At 47.8% G+C, this 15329-nt stretch overlaps 1 protein-coding gene across 7 annotated transcripts in view; it reads right to left on the reverse strand.

Annotated features, from left to right (window-relative positions):
* Positions 1-6789: 6789 nt before the first annotated feature.
* LOC120904109 (pneumococcal serine-rich repeat protein) overlaps positions 6790-15329 on the reverse strand; it is a 219734-nt gene continuing 211194 nt past the window's right edge. For 6 of the 7 annotated variants that reach the window (XM_040313879.1, XM_040313880.1, XM_040313874.1 and 3 more), the window contains 3 exons: positions 15200-15323; positions 13809-14089; positions 6790-13741 (listed from right to left, as the gene is read on the reverse strand). In XM_040313879.1, the coding sequence (XP_040169813.1) occupies positions 10228-13741; positions 13809-14089; positions 15200-15323 (3919 nt within the window). In that variant the 3' untranslated portion in view covers positions 6790-10227. The remainder of the gene's footprint in view (positions 13742-13808; positions 14090-15199; positions 15324-15329) is intronic. The other variant, XM_040313878.1, reaches the window with a different exon arrangement.

Genomic DNA, 15329 nt, shown 5'->3' on the forward strand with positions numbered 1-15329 from the left:
ACCATGTCTCGCTCTCGCTAGTGTGAGAAGATCTAACGCTCCTCTCTCTTATCACATGCTCTTATCATACGAGAGGAAAGATGACGAGGAGAGTGAGTATCCTTTCTCTCTCTCCTTCCGCTACCTTTGAGGGATGCTGCGACCAATCAAAACGCTACTAGCGCGGACCAAAATACCAGGCGTCGTAACAGGAGATCATCCAAATCAGGAGGTAGCTCTATCGATCCACGCTCTCTCACCATGTCTCGCTCTCGCTAGTGTGAGAAGATCTAACGCTCCTCTCTCTTATCACATGCTCTTATCATACGAGAGGAAAGATGACGAGGAGAGATTGTATCCTTTCTCTCTCTCCTTCCGCTGCCTTTGAGGGATGCTGCGACCAATCAAAACGTTACCAGTGTGGACCAGAATACCAGGCGTCGTAACAGGAGATCATCCAAATCAGGAGGTAGCTCTATCGATCCACTCTCTCACCATGTCTCGCTCTCGCTAGTGTGAGAAGATCTAACGCTCCTCTCTCTTATTGGGCGCTTATCACATGCTCTTATCATACGAGAGGAAAGAGGACGGGCGGAGTGAGTATCCTTTCTCTCTCTCCTTCCGCTGCCTTTGAGGGATGCTGCGACCAATCAAAACGTTACCAGTGTGGACCAGAATACCAGGCGTCGTAACAGGAGATCATCCAAATCAGGAGGTAGCTCTATCGATCCACACTCTCACCATGTCTCGCTCTCGCTAATGAGAGAAGATCTAACGCTCCTCTCTCGTATTGGGCGCTTATCACATGCTCTTATCATACGAGAGGAAAGATGACGAGGAGAGAGTGTATCCTTTCTCTCTCTCCTTCCGCTACCTTTGAGGGATGCTGCGACCAATCGAAACGCTACTAGCGCGGACCAAAATACCAGGCATCGTAACAGGAGATCATCCAAATCAGGAGGTAGCTCTATCGATCCACGCTCTCTCACCATGTCTCGCTCTCGCTAGTGTGAGAAGATCTAACGCTCCTCTCTCTTATTGGGCGCTTATCACATGCTCTTATCATACGAGAGGAAAGATGACGAGGAGAGTGAGTATCCTTTCTCTCTCTCCTTCCGCTACCTTTGACGGATGCTGCGACCAATCGAAACGCTACTAGCGCGGACCAAAATACCAGGCATCGTAACAGGAGATCATCCAAATCAGGAGGTAGCTCTATCGATCCACGCTCTCTCACCATGTCTCGCTCTCGCTAGTGTGAGAAGATCTAACGCTCCTCTCTCTAATTGGGCGCTTATCACATGCTCTTATCATACGAGAGGAAAGATGACGAGGAGAGTGAGTATCCTTTCTCTCTCTTTCCTTCCGCTACCTTTGAGGGATGCTGCGACCAATCGAAACGCTACTAGCGCGGACCAAAATACCAGGCATCGTAACAGGAGATCATCCAAATCAGGAGGTAGCTCTATCGATCCACGCTCTCTCACCATGTCTCGCTCTCGCTAGTGTGAGAAGATCTAACGCTCCTCTCTCTTATTGGGCGCTTATCACATGCTCTTATCATACGAGAGGAAAGATGACGAGGAGAGTGAGTATCCTTTCTCTCTCTCCTTCCGCTACCTTTGAGGGATGCTGCGACCAATCGAAACGCTACTAGCGCGGACCAAAATACCAGGCATCGTAACAGGAGATCATCCAAATCAGGAGGTAGCTCTATCGATCCACGCTCTCTCACCATGTCTCGCTCTCGCTAATGAGAGAAGATCTAACGCTCCTCTTTCTTATTGGGCGCTTATCACATGCTCTTATCATACGAGAGGAAAGATGACGAGGAGAGTGAGTATCCTTTCTCTCTCTTTCCTTCCGCTACCTTTGAGGGATGCTGCGACCAATCGAAACGCTACTAGCGCGGACCAAAATACCAGGCATCGTAACAGGAGATCATCCAAATCAGGAGGTAGCTCTATCGATCCACGCTCTCTCACCATGTCTCGCTCTCGCTAGTGTGAGAAGATCTAACGCTCCTCTCTCTTATTGGGCGCTTATCACATGCTCTTATCATACGAGAGGAAAGATGACGAGGAGAGTGAGTATCCTTTCTCTCTCTCCTTCCGCTACCTTTGAGGGATGCTGCGACCAATCGAAACGCTACTAGCGCGGACCAAAATACCAGGCATCGTAACAGGAGATCATCCAAATCAGGAGGTAGCTCTATCGATCCACGCTCTCTCACCATGTCTCGCTCTCGCTAGTGTGAGAAGATCTAACGCTCCTCTCTCTAATTGGGCGCTTATCACATGCTCTTATCATACGAGAGGAAAGATGACGAGGAGAGTGAGTATCCTTTCTCTCTCTTTCCTTCCGCTACCTTTGAGGGATGCTGCGACCAATCGAAACGCTACTAGCGCGGACCAAAATACCAGGCATCGTAACAGGAGATCATCCAAATCAGGAGGTAGCTCTATCGATCCACGCTCTCTCACCATGTCTCGCTCTCGCTAGTGTGAGAAGATCTAACGCTCCTCTCTCTTATCACATGCTCTTATCATACGAGAGGAAAGATGACGAGGAGAGTGAGTATCCTTTCTCTCTCTCCTTCCGCTACCTTTGAGGGATGCTGCGACCAATCGAAACGCTACTAGCGCGGACCAAAATACCAGGCATCGTAACAGGAGATCATCCAAATCAGGAGGTAGCTCTATCGATCCACGCTCTCTCACCATGTCTCGCTCTCGCTAGTGTGAGAAGATCTAACGCTCCTCTCTCTTATCACATGCTCTTATCATACGAGAGGAAAGATGACGAGGAGAGTGAGTATCCTTTCTCTCTCCTTCCGCTACCTTTGAGGGATGCTGCGACCAATCAAAACGCTACTAGCGCGGACCAAAATACCAGGCGTCGTAACAGGAGATCATCCAAATCAGGAGGTAGCTCTATCGATCCACGCTCTCTCACCATGTCTCGCTCTCGCTAGTGTGAGAAGATCTAACGCTCCTCTCTCTTATTGGGCGCTTATCACATGCTCTTATCATACGAGAGGAAAGATGACGAGGAGAGTGAGTATCCTTTCTCTCTCTCCTTCCGCTACCTTTGAGGGATGCTGCGACCAATCGAAACGCTACTAGCGCGGACCAAAATACCAGGCATCGTAACAGGAGATCATCCAAATCAGGAGGTAGCTCTATCGATCCACACACTCTCACCATGTCTCGCTCTCGCTAGTGTGAGAAGATCTAACGCTCCTCTCTCTTATTGGGCGCTTATCACATGCTCTTATCATACGAGAGGAAAGAGGACGAGCGGAGAATGGATGGATGACACTTTTTCTCTTTTTTTACCTTCTTTGTTTCGGTGTTTTTGTTTTTCGTTCTCCATTTAAACTCCATTATTGTGTTTTATGTTTTATATATTATCAATTACACAGGTTTTCATTCAATTATTTTTTTACACTCTCCGTGTGTGTGTTTATGTGTTTATTGTAATTCTTTTCTTTATTCTCTCTTTTCCACTTTAGCTTACAATTATGTTTAGGTTTCATTTCACTTATAATTTTCTTTTACCTTTATTCTATATATATATAATATTTCTGGCCCTAGCCTTTTCCACCTTTGCTTGCGGAAAATCGAGCGCAAAGGGAGCTGGAGAGGGGGTTTACTGTTTTCCTCTTTATAATTTCCTCTCTCTCTCTCTCTCTCTCTCTCTCTCTCTCTCTCTCTCTCTCTCTCTCTCTCTTTCGCTCGCTCGTGTCTCTCTTTCTTCGCTTGTGGCGTGTTTCTACGTTATCTATATCCTCCCCCTCCTCCTCCCCCCCACATCGCACATGTTCGCTACATACTTAAACGCTACAATAAAAAGTAAAGCTGATCAATATCAATGTATGAATTCAGAATCGTAAATTGAACACAGTGTTTCCGGTTTAATTCTCTTGTTCTCTCACATGTTAGTTGTAGTTGTTGTTGCTGTTGCTGTTGCTGTTTGGGTTTTTTCTTCCTTTTATCTTTTCTTCTTGCGTCCTGTGCCGGCGGGCAGCATCTAAACGTTTGAGGGGAATTTGATTCCATTTTTGTTTCCATTTCTTTTGCGATGTTGGTTTGCTCTTGTGGATTCTTGTTTTATCTTTTTTTGTATTTTTCTTTTTGTTTTTCTTCTTCTCGAGCGTTTACACTTCGCCCTTCCTCCTTGTGTTACACTATTTATCTAGCATTGTTTTTAGTTTAGTTTAGTTTTTGTTTCCTTATTTCTCTTTTTTTCTTCAAACTTTGTTTTAGCTTCCCGATTCGCGCTCTATGTGCATTTGAGTAGTGTTTTGTTTAAGGGGGTTTTATGTTGTTTTTTTTTACATGATTGCATTAAAGTTTTGCATTTTATTTTAAATTTACGATTCCTTTTTTTTTTGTTTTGCTTCTTTGCTTTTGCTCCTTTCAATCAACCGCTTTCCGCTTTGTTTTCTGATTTTCTTTTCTTACAAGTGTGCAATTTAATGTTTAGCAGCATGCGTCGCGCGTGTAAAATGACATGGTTGGTTTTGATGAATACTACTACTTCTGTTGCCGTTTTTGATGTTTCATTTGGTTGTTGTTGTTGTTGTAGTGGTTTTAAGGCTAGAAAGCATTTCTTTTCCTTATTCGAGGCGCCCATCATACTCTCACCGTAAGAAGACTTCTTTGCCAAACACACACAACATACACACACACACACACCGCAAAAAACCGTACACACTGCCGCTGCACTCACATCCCTGTTGGCAGGGTTTGCCATCAAGGGATGGAAGGGTTACAGAAGAGAAATCGAAACAAAGCGTCGTTTTCGTTTAGTTAATTGTTCTAACTCCTTCTTAAACACGAAAGGAACATAGGGGAGCTTTCAGGAGCTTTCAAAAACGGAAAAGAAACGGCTGGTAACACACGCAGGTTAGAGGACAATAGGCTTTTTTCAAAGATCAAACTAATAGCACGTTTGTGTTTCCATCGCTTTCTCTCTCTCTCTCTTATTTATCTCTGTTTTTCCTACTTTTCTTTTTGTTTTATTATAAATTCTCTCTTATGCTTTGAATTGTTTTATCGATGTTTTGGATCATCGGTTCCGTGCGTGATGCCTGTCTGTCTCTCGCTTCGGGGAGAGTTTTCTCCAACCCCCTAACACAATCTGCTGACAACATTCGGCAATGTTGGTATTTTTGTTTGTTTTTGTTTTATTATGTATTTTTTTGTTTCGTTTTTACTACAAGTCCTTGCTGTTTACGAGGCAGTGTCATTTACATGTTTCTTCTTTTTCATCTCTCTACAAGATACTGGAAGGAAATGGGAACCTGTTGCTGCTGCTGCTGCTTCTGCTACCCGTTGCTACCTCGTTTGGTTTTGCAGTGATGGTCATTACATTGGAATCCGAAGGGTAAGGATAATTTACGCTTAAAAATACCATTTTTCCCCCTTCTTCAATGTGAGTGTTTTTATTTAAAAAAAAAAAATGTGAATAAAAAATTGGTTATCAAATGGCATTTCTAGCATACCACTTGAAAGCAATTGAATGCGAAATCCATAAGGGAAAATATGATAAAGTAAGTAAAACAACATACTTTTCCTCTATCTCTTCATTGTAAGTAATTAAATGAGCAAATTAAAGTATGTCCAAGTGTGGTACGAATTAAAACACACGGACACACAGTTCATTTTTCATCCAGTTTTGCGAGTACTGTTGAGTTTACTTTGTTTACCTTTCTTTTTCACATCTTTCTTCAAACAGGAAACAAAATCCGCGGGCGAGGAAGCGAGAAAAGCTACATTTTGTTAGCAATGACCAGTATGTCACAGAGAGGAAGAGAGGAAAACAATGCATTGAAATTACTATTAAAAATAGAAAGTATGTTAAAACATAACACAAAACAAGTGAGTAGGATTAAAGATTAAAAAAGATTAAAACAAAGAACGTAATTATTAAGGTATTATAAACAATAGAAAAAAACATAAAGAGTATGAAAAAAGTAGAAAAAAACAAGAAAGTAATAGAACAAAAAAAAACAACTAATCAAACTGAACTATCATAATAGAGTAGGTAGACAAACTGAATGTGAAGAGTGTAGCGCAGTAGTAGTATTAGTAGGTAGTTATTAACTTTGTTTTTCTTCTCTTTTCGTTTTAAGTGTAGTAGTTAAATAGTGAGATAGTAGATAGTACAGTAGTAGTATAGGAATAGAGTTTATAGATTTACACTAGCTTGTTTTCTCTCCTCTTCATTTCACTTTCAAACTAATTTTCCCATTTTGCTGTTCTTAAACCGGATCTTAAAAACGAATCTTCTTCTCATACTTATTTCTTTTCGAATGTACTGTGTTCGTTTTGTTTAAAAAAAAGCACTTTTAAAGCTGTTTATTTTTTTGTGTTTTTCGCCTAGCAGTTTGCGCTTTTCTTTTCCTCCCCGATTTGTGTGCCTTTTCCTTCTTTTTTCTTGTTTCCGTTTTCCATTGTTGTTTTTTTGGTTTCTTTCTCATTTGCTAATAATCGTTTTCCCTTCTTTTTTTGTGACATTTTCTTAGAAGTTTCTTTATTATTATCGACGTTTTGCTTTTTCTCCTTCTGTTTCTGTTTTTTGTTTTTGCTATCCTTTCAGGTTGTTCTACTTTTCTACTTCTCTCGTCCGTGTTTCTGCTCTAATTTTGGTCTAAAATCCACTACACACGTTGCCTTATGGTTTTTCCTTTCGACGCGCTGTTCCTGCAAGTTGAAAGTGAGAATGAAAATAATCTCTGTACCTCTCTTTCTCTCTTTCTATTCTACCCTTATTTCTTTGTTTCTTCATTCTTTTACTGCTTCGTTTTTTTTTTCTATTAGCAATGTGCGCCTACTTTGCTTCGTTGATCTGAATTCCGATTAGTTCAGGTAACCAAGTTTCTTCCTCAATTAGTAACGTTAGTGCCCAATTGGTTGGTAGAAGGATTTGTTATACGAGGGAAAAAACGGTTCAATCTTTGCTAAAGAAAGTCTCTCTCCACTTTTCACCGCTTTCTAAGCCTTCTTCTTCTGCCAGTACTGCCCCTAGCAGCGACGGAACAAAACCGAAGAAAGGAATGATCGGAAGGAAGGGAAAAGATCAGCACAAAATGTATTAGAAAACAATAAGAACACATAAACAGTACTCTGTTTTTTGCTTTTTTTTCTTTTTTCTTCCTTTTTTTGTTTTTTTTTAACTATCCTACCATATCTTTTTCCATTTTTCTCTGTCTACTGGTTTCATTTGCGAGAGCGTTAGAGTTTTGCCTGTTTTCAGCTGTTTTTTTTTCTGTTTCTCTTCCATACTTCTTTTTTTTTGCTGCTTTAATTATACATTCTTTCTAGCGATTTTTGTTTTAATTGTTTGTAAAAAATATATATTTATGTATGCACTTATATGCTGTGTGACGTGAAATATATATTGTACATAAATTTTATTTATACCATACATGTATATAAGATTATAAGAGGAACGAACGGAAAACCAACAATCGGTTTGTAACTTATCTGTGTTTGTGTTTGTGTTTTTTTCCTTTCCTTTTTTCTATTTTCTGCTTTCATTTATATGTATATGTGTGTGTATATATATACACCATAAAAACTAAGTAGGAAAATAACGTTCAAGTAAAGCTTATTTTGGCATTTTACATTATCTCTTTATCCCATCGATTACTTTATCCCTTATTACTATTACTACGCCGCGGTTTGTCGTACATTTCTTCTCTCCTTAACCGTTTAACCTTAAAGGGACTTTTTAAATGTATTTATGTGTGTGTGTGTGTCTGTTTCTTTCTTTTTTACTTCTTCTTGTTCTCTTAAACACTTACCGGGGGTTTTCTCTTTTTTTTTCATTTACTCTATTCTACATCTCATCCTTATTCCCACTATACCTTACAGTCTACACGGCTTATTTACTAGTCTGTTCTCGGTTCTGTGTGTTCTTCTCTGTTCCCCCTTTCTTCTGCTTATTGTTTCTAACTTTAATGTAGAGTTTTCTGCTTTAATAAGTAGTTCTGTATATGTATGCATTTCTTCTGTACATATGTATTTCTTCTGTTTGTTTAGCTTCTGTTGTTTTCAGTTCTAGGAGGGGGTGGTTCCTTTTTTTTACCAATTTTCTACATACTTCAGCTTCAAAAACGAACACAATGCAATGAGTTGATGTGAAGGTGTGTGTGTTCTTTTTTTTCTTCTTTTTTATACCTTTTTCTAGCAAATGTTTCTACCACGTTTGGAATAAATCTTCCATTTTCTTGTTTGTGTGTGGGTGTTTTTTTTAATTTATATATTACCTTCTATAGTTTAGGTTTTTACACGCTTTGCTTTTCTCTTCCATTTTCTTATCTTATTTCTTACCGTTTCTTCCCCCTTACACTTATATGGCTTATACATATGTTTTGCTCCTCTCTCCTTTTCTCTTTATGCAATTGGCTTCCCTCTCCTTCTTCTTTTCTAGTAATTTCTGCAATTTGCAACTTTTGTTTGCGGCGCACCTTTTTACACCCTCCTCCTCCTTCACGGCACATCCTGTATGGCTGTAGCAATTACCGGAACAAATCCACCCAAACACATATATATAAAGAAAAAACAATAAAAAAAAAAAATGCATCGCAAAAACGTCCACACACCAAGCCAAGTGACTCGTACAAAAGCCATTCCAGCCTAAGTAAACGGGGTTTCTACTCTCGCTCCTTTTTTGTTTATATATTATACATACAACAAAAAGAAGAGGCCTCCAATGGTAACAAGTGATACAGAGAGTGTGAGTGTGTGAGAGAGAGAAAGAGCGAGTTGATATAGCTAGTGCGACGCCCCTGCAGAAGCTGCAGCAGCAGCAGCAGCAGGCTTGTCGCACACCACTTTCGCACTGGTTGAGTAGTATTATTAGTTTGTTAGCAGCATTCGCGCCCACAAGCTATCGCTTCGTCGTAATAGTAATAGGCAGTAACGGTTCAACACTTCCCTCATCATGTCGATCATATATGTGATCCTCTCTACTGTTTTGTGGTGTAAAGTTAACTGTTGTTAATCCTGCGCAACTGTAAAGTCATACTAAAGTCGTAAGACGTTAACCTTTCTCTATCTATCTCTCTCTCTCTCTTTCTCACCCTATCTCTCTCTTATCTTCTCTCTCTCTCTCTCTCTCTCTCTCTTATCTTCTCTCTCTCTCTCTCTCTCTATCTCTCTCTCTCTCCCTCTCTCTTTCTATCTTTCTCTTTCTCTCCCTATCTCTCTCTTATCTTCTCCCTCTCTCTCTGGAAGTATTATGTATCTCTCTTCGCTTCCTAACGCCTTCATAAGTCCGCTGTTTGTTGCTGTGTTGTTCTAGTAGTAGTTGGTTTGAGGTTCTGGTGTATTGCTGTCTTTTTTTTTCAGTGCATTTACAGTGCCAGGGAAGGAGAAGCAGCCGGGGACGCACTGTGCGTGTGTGGGGTCCGGGTGTATAGGTGTGGTTTTTGGCCTAGACTAGACTAATATGCTACCTAGAGGGCGCTCGCGGTTCTTCGGTTCATCTTGTTTGCTCTTGTTCGCTGCTGTGTTGCTGTATGTATATATGAGTGAGGTTTGCACGCTTGTTTTTCTTTCTTTTTCTTTCCTCTTCCCGTTTCTGTTTTGTTGTGTCTGTATATAAATAGATTGGGCTTCATTTTCTTTTTCACAATTTGCAAAAAAATGCCCTTTCTTTTTCATTCTTTTTTTCCTCCGTTTTATTTTTTCGCGCGCTTAGTGTAATTGTATTGGCAGTTTTCGGTTCATTTTTCATTCCCATGGTCTTGTCCGTCTTTTTGTTGTAAAGTTTTAACTTTTCTTTGAACAGAACAGAGCTGAGGTTTTTATTTGCGTTTCTTCTTCTTCATTTTTCTATGCTTTTTTTGCATCTTTCTTATTTTCCCGTTTTCTTTTACAATAATCCTTCTGTACACGTTGCTACTTTACAATTGCTCCACAGCACCTCAAGTGTGAGGTACCATACCAGCTACCGGGACCGGGAGTGGAAGAAGAGTTTCGCGTTTTGCATTTTTTGTTTTGCGCTGCAACAAATATTGGTGTTACTCAAGAGACTCAAAGTTTAGTAAGCAAATCCCCCCTGCCTCCTCTTTCACGGACACACACACACACGCACACACTTTTCTACGTAGAAAATAACAATGCTATAAACTAAAAAGGAAAACGAAAACGCTAAACCACACAAAAACAAACGAAAACGTAAATTTCAATGCGAAAATTACACCCAATCGTGGACACTCTGCGCGATTAACTACTACGCTTGTGACGACTGTGGTGGTGTGCTGGTGGTGGTGGTGGTGTTGCTACCGGTCGGTCCACTGGCACCGGCCGGTCCCGCACCGGTCTGTCCCTGTTGGCTTTGCGCCTGCGATCGCACAAAGTCGATCTGCGCGTAGGTGAAGGCGGCACAACGCACCGGTTGCTGCTGCTGCAGACCGGCCGCCGTCGTCGGACTAGGGCTGGAAGAGTCGATCGAGGTGCGCGCTTCGTTCGACCCGGGCAGTGGTTCGTCGACGTCCATCTTGGTAACCGGCGCGGCCGCACTGCTGGTCGCTGCGGGCGTTGTCGCAGCGGCCGCCGCCGCCAGCAGCATCATCGTGCCGGGTGCGAACGGTGAGGCAGCGACCGTTTGCTTACCACTGCTGCTGCTGCTGCACGGTGGCAGATCGAGACTAGCGTAGTGCAGCTCACGCTCCGAGCTGACGGACGGTGGGCGGGAGACAATGTGCGGATCGGTTATCGAGCTGACCGAGTCCGGGCGCGAACCGGGCACACTCGGGGGGCTGGTGGTGGTACTGCTGCCCACCACCATGGCGAGCGCCGTGCTCGAGGCGGACGGGCTTTGGTTTTTGCTTTCGCACAGCGTCGACGTGGACGAGGCGGACGATGAGGTAGCTGATATGACGGGCAGCCGCTCGCTGTTGGCCGAGCTGGGCCGCGTGCTGCCGGCAGCGGTGGTGCTGCTGTGGGACGCCGCACCGGGGGTGGACGGGCCGGCCGGTGTACCGATTGGCCGGCCGATCAGCTCACTGTTGACGCTGTTCGGGCGCGTCCCGGTAGAGATGCTGCGCTGCAGCGGGGCCATCTGCTGCTGCTGATGCTGCTGCTCGGTGAAGCTAAACGCTGGCTCACCCGTCCGTCGGCCAAGGTTGAGCGCTTTCGGCGAGTTGGCGGTAGCGTGTGGTACCGCCTTGCTTTGCAGCAGTAGTTCCGCGTCCTGCGACGAAGCGATCGGTTTGAAGCCCATCTGTGGGCTGGACAGGAGTAGCGTGGATTTGCGGGCAACCAGCACCGGTGGAGTGATGCTTCCCACTGCGCTCGAGCCCGGCGGGACGACACCGGCCGGTGATAGGCTTGCGCCTCCCATCGAGCCCATCGACGTGGTGGAGAGTTTGCGCGAGCTGGCCGGGTTCATGAGCGCATAATCGCCCGCTCCATCATCGTCGATGCTGCTGCGGGTTCGACTCTGTGCCGACGGCAACACGTTCAACGGCATGTTGCTCGACGGTGGCGCCACATCACCGCTGATTGGCGGAGTCGCCGGGCAGTAGTTGACGTAGTCGGGCTGGTTTGCCACTAGCTGCAGCTTGCTGAACGATCCTGAGCCCCGATTGCTCCCGGTGGAAAGCTTGCGAATGGCGGGCGAGGGTTCTGTTTGCGCCTGCTGAAGCTGCTGCCGGCCCAGACTCAGCTCGGCATAGTTTTGGCTCAAATCGTCCAGCGACTCGCCGCCCATCGGTTCGTCCTGGGCCGGCGCGAACGGTTTCGTGGGGCTCGCCGGACTGAACGGGAAGATGGTGGGCTGGCTGCCGGAAGGTGTCACGATGCCGCTGTCGCGCGAGTCACACCGCGCCCGCTCGGGAGTGGTTTCCGCCGGCTTCGACGGGCTGAAGCCGATCGAGCCGCTCTGCTGTCCCGTCGTCGTTTGGATCGGTGCCTGTGCCGCCAGCGGCAGATGCTGCTGCAGTGCCACAATCATCGCGGACTGGTGGTGCGGATGGTGGACCGATTTGCGCGCATCCGGATGCTGCCCCAGCGGCAGATAGTTGGGGATGTTGGCGCCCGCCTCCACCTTCGATTCGCCGCTCAGATCGAGCCGGCATTTGCCCGCACCCGGTTGGATGGTGATCGGTGCGGAGTACGTGCGCGATGCGTCCTCCGACTGGGAGCCGCTGCCACACGACATGTTCATGTAGTCGTCTCCCCCGTTCGTTGGCACGGTACGGGCGGACGAGGTGGCCGAGGAGGAGGCGGAGGAAGAGACGGGCCCGGCCGCCGTCACCGGGCCGTGATGGTTCCAGGACATCTCCATGTAGCCGTCCGGCGGTGCGCTGGACGACTCGAGCAGCGGCTCCTCGTCCGGTCCGTGCATCTTCTCCTCCTCGCTGCCGCTCGCCTCGCCCAGCGAGCTGATCATTAGCGGCGCCATGTTCAGGTAATCTTCCGAAGGTACTTTCGTAGCAGTGGTGGTGGTGGTGGTGGACGTGGCGCTGGCAGTTCGCTTCTGCTCCTTCTGCGCCAACACCGCCCGGGGGTACATTTCGAGGTAGTTGTTGTTGTTGTTGTTGTTGCTGCTGCTGCTGTGCGCACTGCCCGCACCGTCGGCCGGCTGTTTCGCGTGGTGCTGTATCTGGATGGGGGAGCTGGTCGCAATGCTGGCGGCAGCCGGACAGCAGTCGGGCTCGTCGCGCCCACCGCCGCCCGGTGTCATGTTCAGGTAATCGTTCTCCTCCGACTGGGAGTTGAGCCGGCCGGGGCGCATCTCGACGTAGCCCGAGGACGTCGCACCCTGGCCCCCACCGCCCCTTGCTCGCTGCTCCTCCTCGTTGTTGTTGCCGGACATGTCGAGATAGTCCTCCATGCCCGACGGTTCGCTGCTCCTCGTCGACGGTCGCGCCGGCTGCTGCCGTGGCGACGAATAATCAATCTCCATCAGATCGCTCATCCGCCCGTGGGAACCGCCGTGCGAGGGTGGCTTGCCGCCACCGGCACCGTCCGGCAGCAGCGATCCACTGCCCGACTTCCGGCCCATACTGCTACCCCCAGCGCTACCACCACCGGCCAGCTCATCCATCGGCAGCGTGTCCCCGATCGAGGCACCGTAGCTGCCCGCGTGCGAAATGCTGCTCGTGCTGCTCGAGCTATTGTTGTTGCTGCTCTCCAGCATGCTGCCCTGCGAGCTGGTCGACGCAAACGACACAATGACGGGCGCCGCCGAGTATCCCTTGTACACGTCCGAGCACCGGGGCACCTTGGCGCGCGACCCGACGGAAAAGGCGCGCTGGCGCGAGCTGGCCGACCCGCCGGCCGACGATCCGCCCACCGAGCTTTCGCCCGAGCTGAGCATCTCCACGCGCAGCTTGCGCTTGATCAGCTCCGGCCGGCTGCCGACCGAGTACGTCCGAAACGGGCGATCGTTCACCTCGTGCTCGTCGCTCTGCCCAATGTACGCCGGCACTTTCTCGAGCGACAGGCGCAAATCGGCCGACGGCGTGCCGGACGTGATGCTGCAGCTCGAAGCGGCCGACGACATGCCACCGCCACCGATGATGCTGCTGCCAGCGTTGTTGCTAGCGGCCGTTGCGTTCGAGAGCCGGCTGCTGGTGCCACCACCGTTAAGCGTCGGGTCCATCAGCATGTACTCTTCGGTTGGTGGTGCGGCTGGTGCTGCTGCTGCCGTGCGGGGCATACTCATCGGCACGTACCCGTCCACGATGTCCTCCGCCAGGCTAGACGCACGGCTGTGTGCACTCGAGCTGGAGCAGAGCCTGCAGTAAAGGAAACAAAATTAGAGAAGGTGTTCCCTTCCGAAGTGGAGCGTTTTGCTTTGCTTACCCGCGGGAAAAGTCCGCCACCGGGGACATGGCCATGTAGCAGCTGCCGGACGGGTCACCGGGCGAGCTGCCGCTCGGGCTGCACATCTCCATGTACGCGCTGCCCTCGACCGAACCGACCGTCGACGGGGGCGCTGGGCTGCCACCGCGCCGCGCCGCCTGCGATATGGGAAGCGAGAGGGAATTATGATGCGGGTGGCCAACTCTGCCTACTGCGCTACTACTACTACTGCCGGCGAGGATGGGCGTGGCGTTGCTGGTCGGTGCAGCAGTGTGATGCGTCTGCTGGCCGTTATCGGGTTCACAAGGACAGTTTTGGGGGTTTTGTTTGTGGAAAAGAAGCATTTCACGGGACAGGACAGAGAAAAAAAACGCGGAATCGGGTTTGGCGGGAAGAAATGGGGGTCAGGAAAGAAAAGGAGAGAGCCAAAAAGAGAGAAGAAGCCAATTAGGAACACGGTTTCAATTTTGAGTGTGTCAATTTTGCATTGAATTTGGAATGTTCACAGCAGCAGTGTTGTAGTGGTGGGAGCTCGGAATTGGACCTACTCGATTCCGGGTTCAGAATCGATTTCGGAGTCGATTCCGATGCTGGAACCGATTCCGATTCCGGAGCCGATTTCGGAATTGACTCCGGAGCCAATTCCGGAGCCGATTCCGGAACCGATTCCGGAGCCGATTCCGGAACCGATTCCGGAACCGATTCCGGAGCCGGTTCCGGAGCTGATTCTGGAGCCGATTCCGGAGCCGATTCAGGAGCCTATTCCGGAGCCGATTTAGGAACCGATTCCGGAGCCGATTCCGGAACCGATTCCGGAGCCGATTCCGGAACCGATTCCGGAACCGATTCCGGAGCCGATTCCGGAACCGATTCCGGAGCCGATTCCGGAGCTGATTCTGGAGCCGATTCCGGAGCCGATTCAGGAGCCGATTCCGGAGCCGATTTAGGAACCGATTCCGGAGCCGGTTTTGGAACCAACTTCGGAGCCTATTCTGGACCAAATTCCGGAACCAATCCCGGAGCCGATTTCGGAACCAATTCCGAAGCCGATTCCGAAACCAATTCCGGAACCAATTCCACAACCAATTCCGGAGCCGATTCCGGAACCAATTCCGAAGCCTATTCCGAAACAAATTCAGGAACCAATTCCGGAAACTGATTCTGCACCTACTATCCGGAATCGATTCCAGAAAACTTCGGAGCTAGCCGGAATCGATTCCGACGAAATCTTCGTTTTTCCCATCACTACAGTGGTTGGCTGTGGTCGATGAACGGGGTTGTCGATTACACACGAGACGGGGAAGGATCGGATGGGGACTGACCGGAAATGCGCGCGTTCAATGCCTACGCACGATCTTCCCTAAAACTGTCAAAAAACGCACAACACTTACCGGCACTGCGAAGTCATCGTGCTGGGAGATGCCGCAGCCTGCTGCGCTCAGATCGATGTGGCCGTAGTCCTTGATGAACTCCTCCGAGTTTTCCTCCGGTATCGAGCAGCCCGAGTTGAGTTGACTGCAA

Source organism: Anopheles arabiensis, chromosome 3 (assembly GCF_016920715.1).
Source record: "Anopheles arabiensis isolate DONGOLA chromosome 3, AaraD3, whole genome shotgun sequence".
In the NCBI taxonomy this organism is placed as follows: Eukaryota; Metazoa; Arthropoda; class Insecta; order Diptera; family Culicidae; genus Anopheles; species Anopheles arabiensis.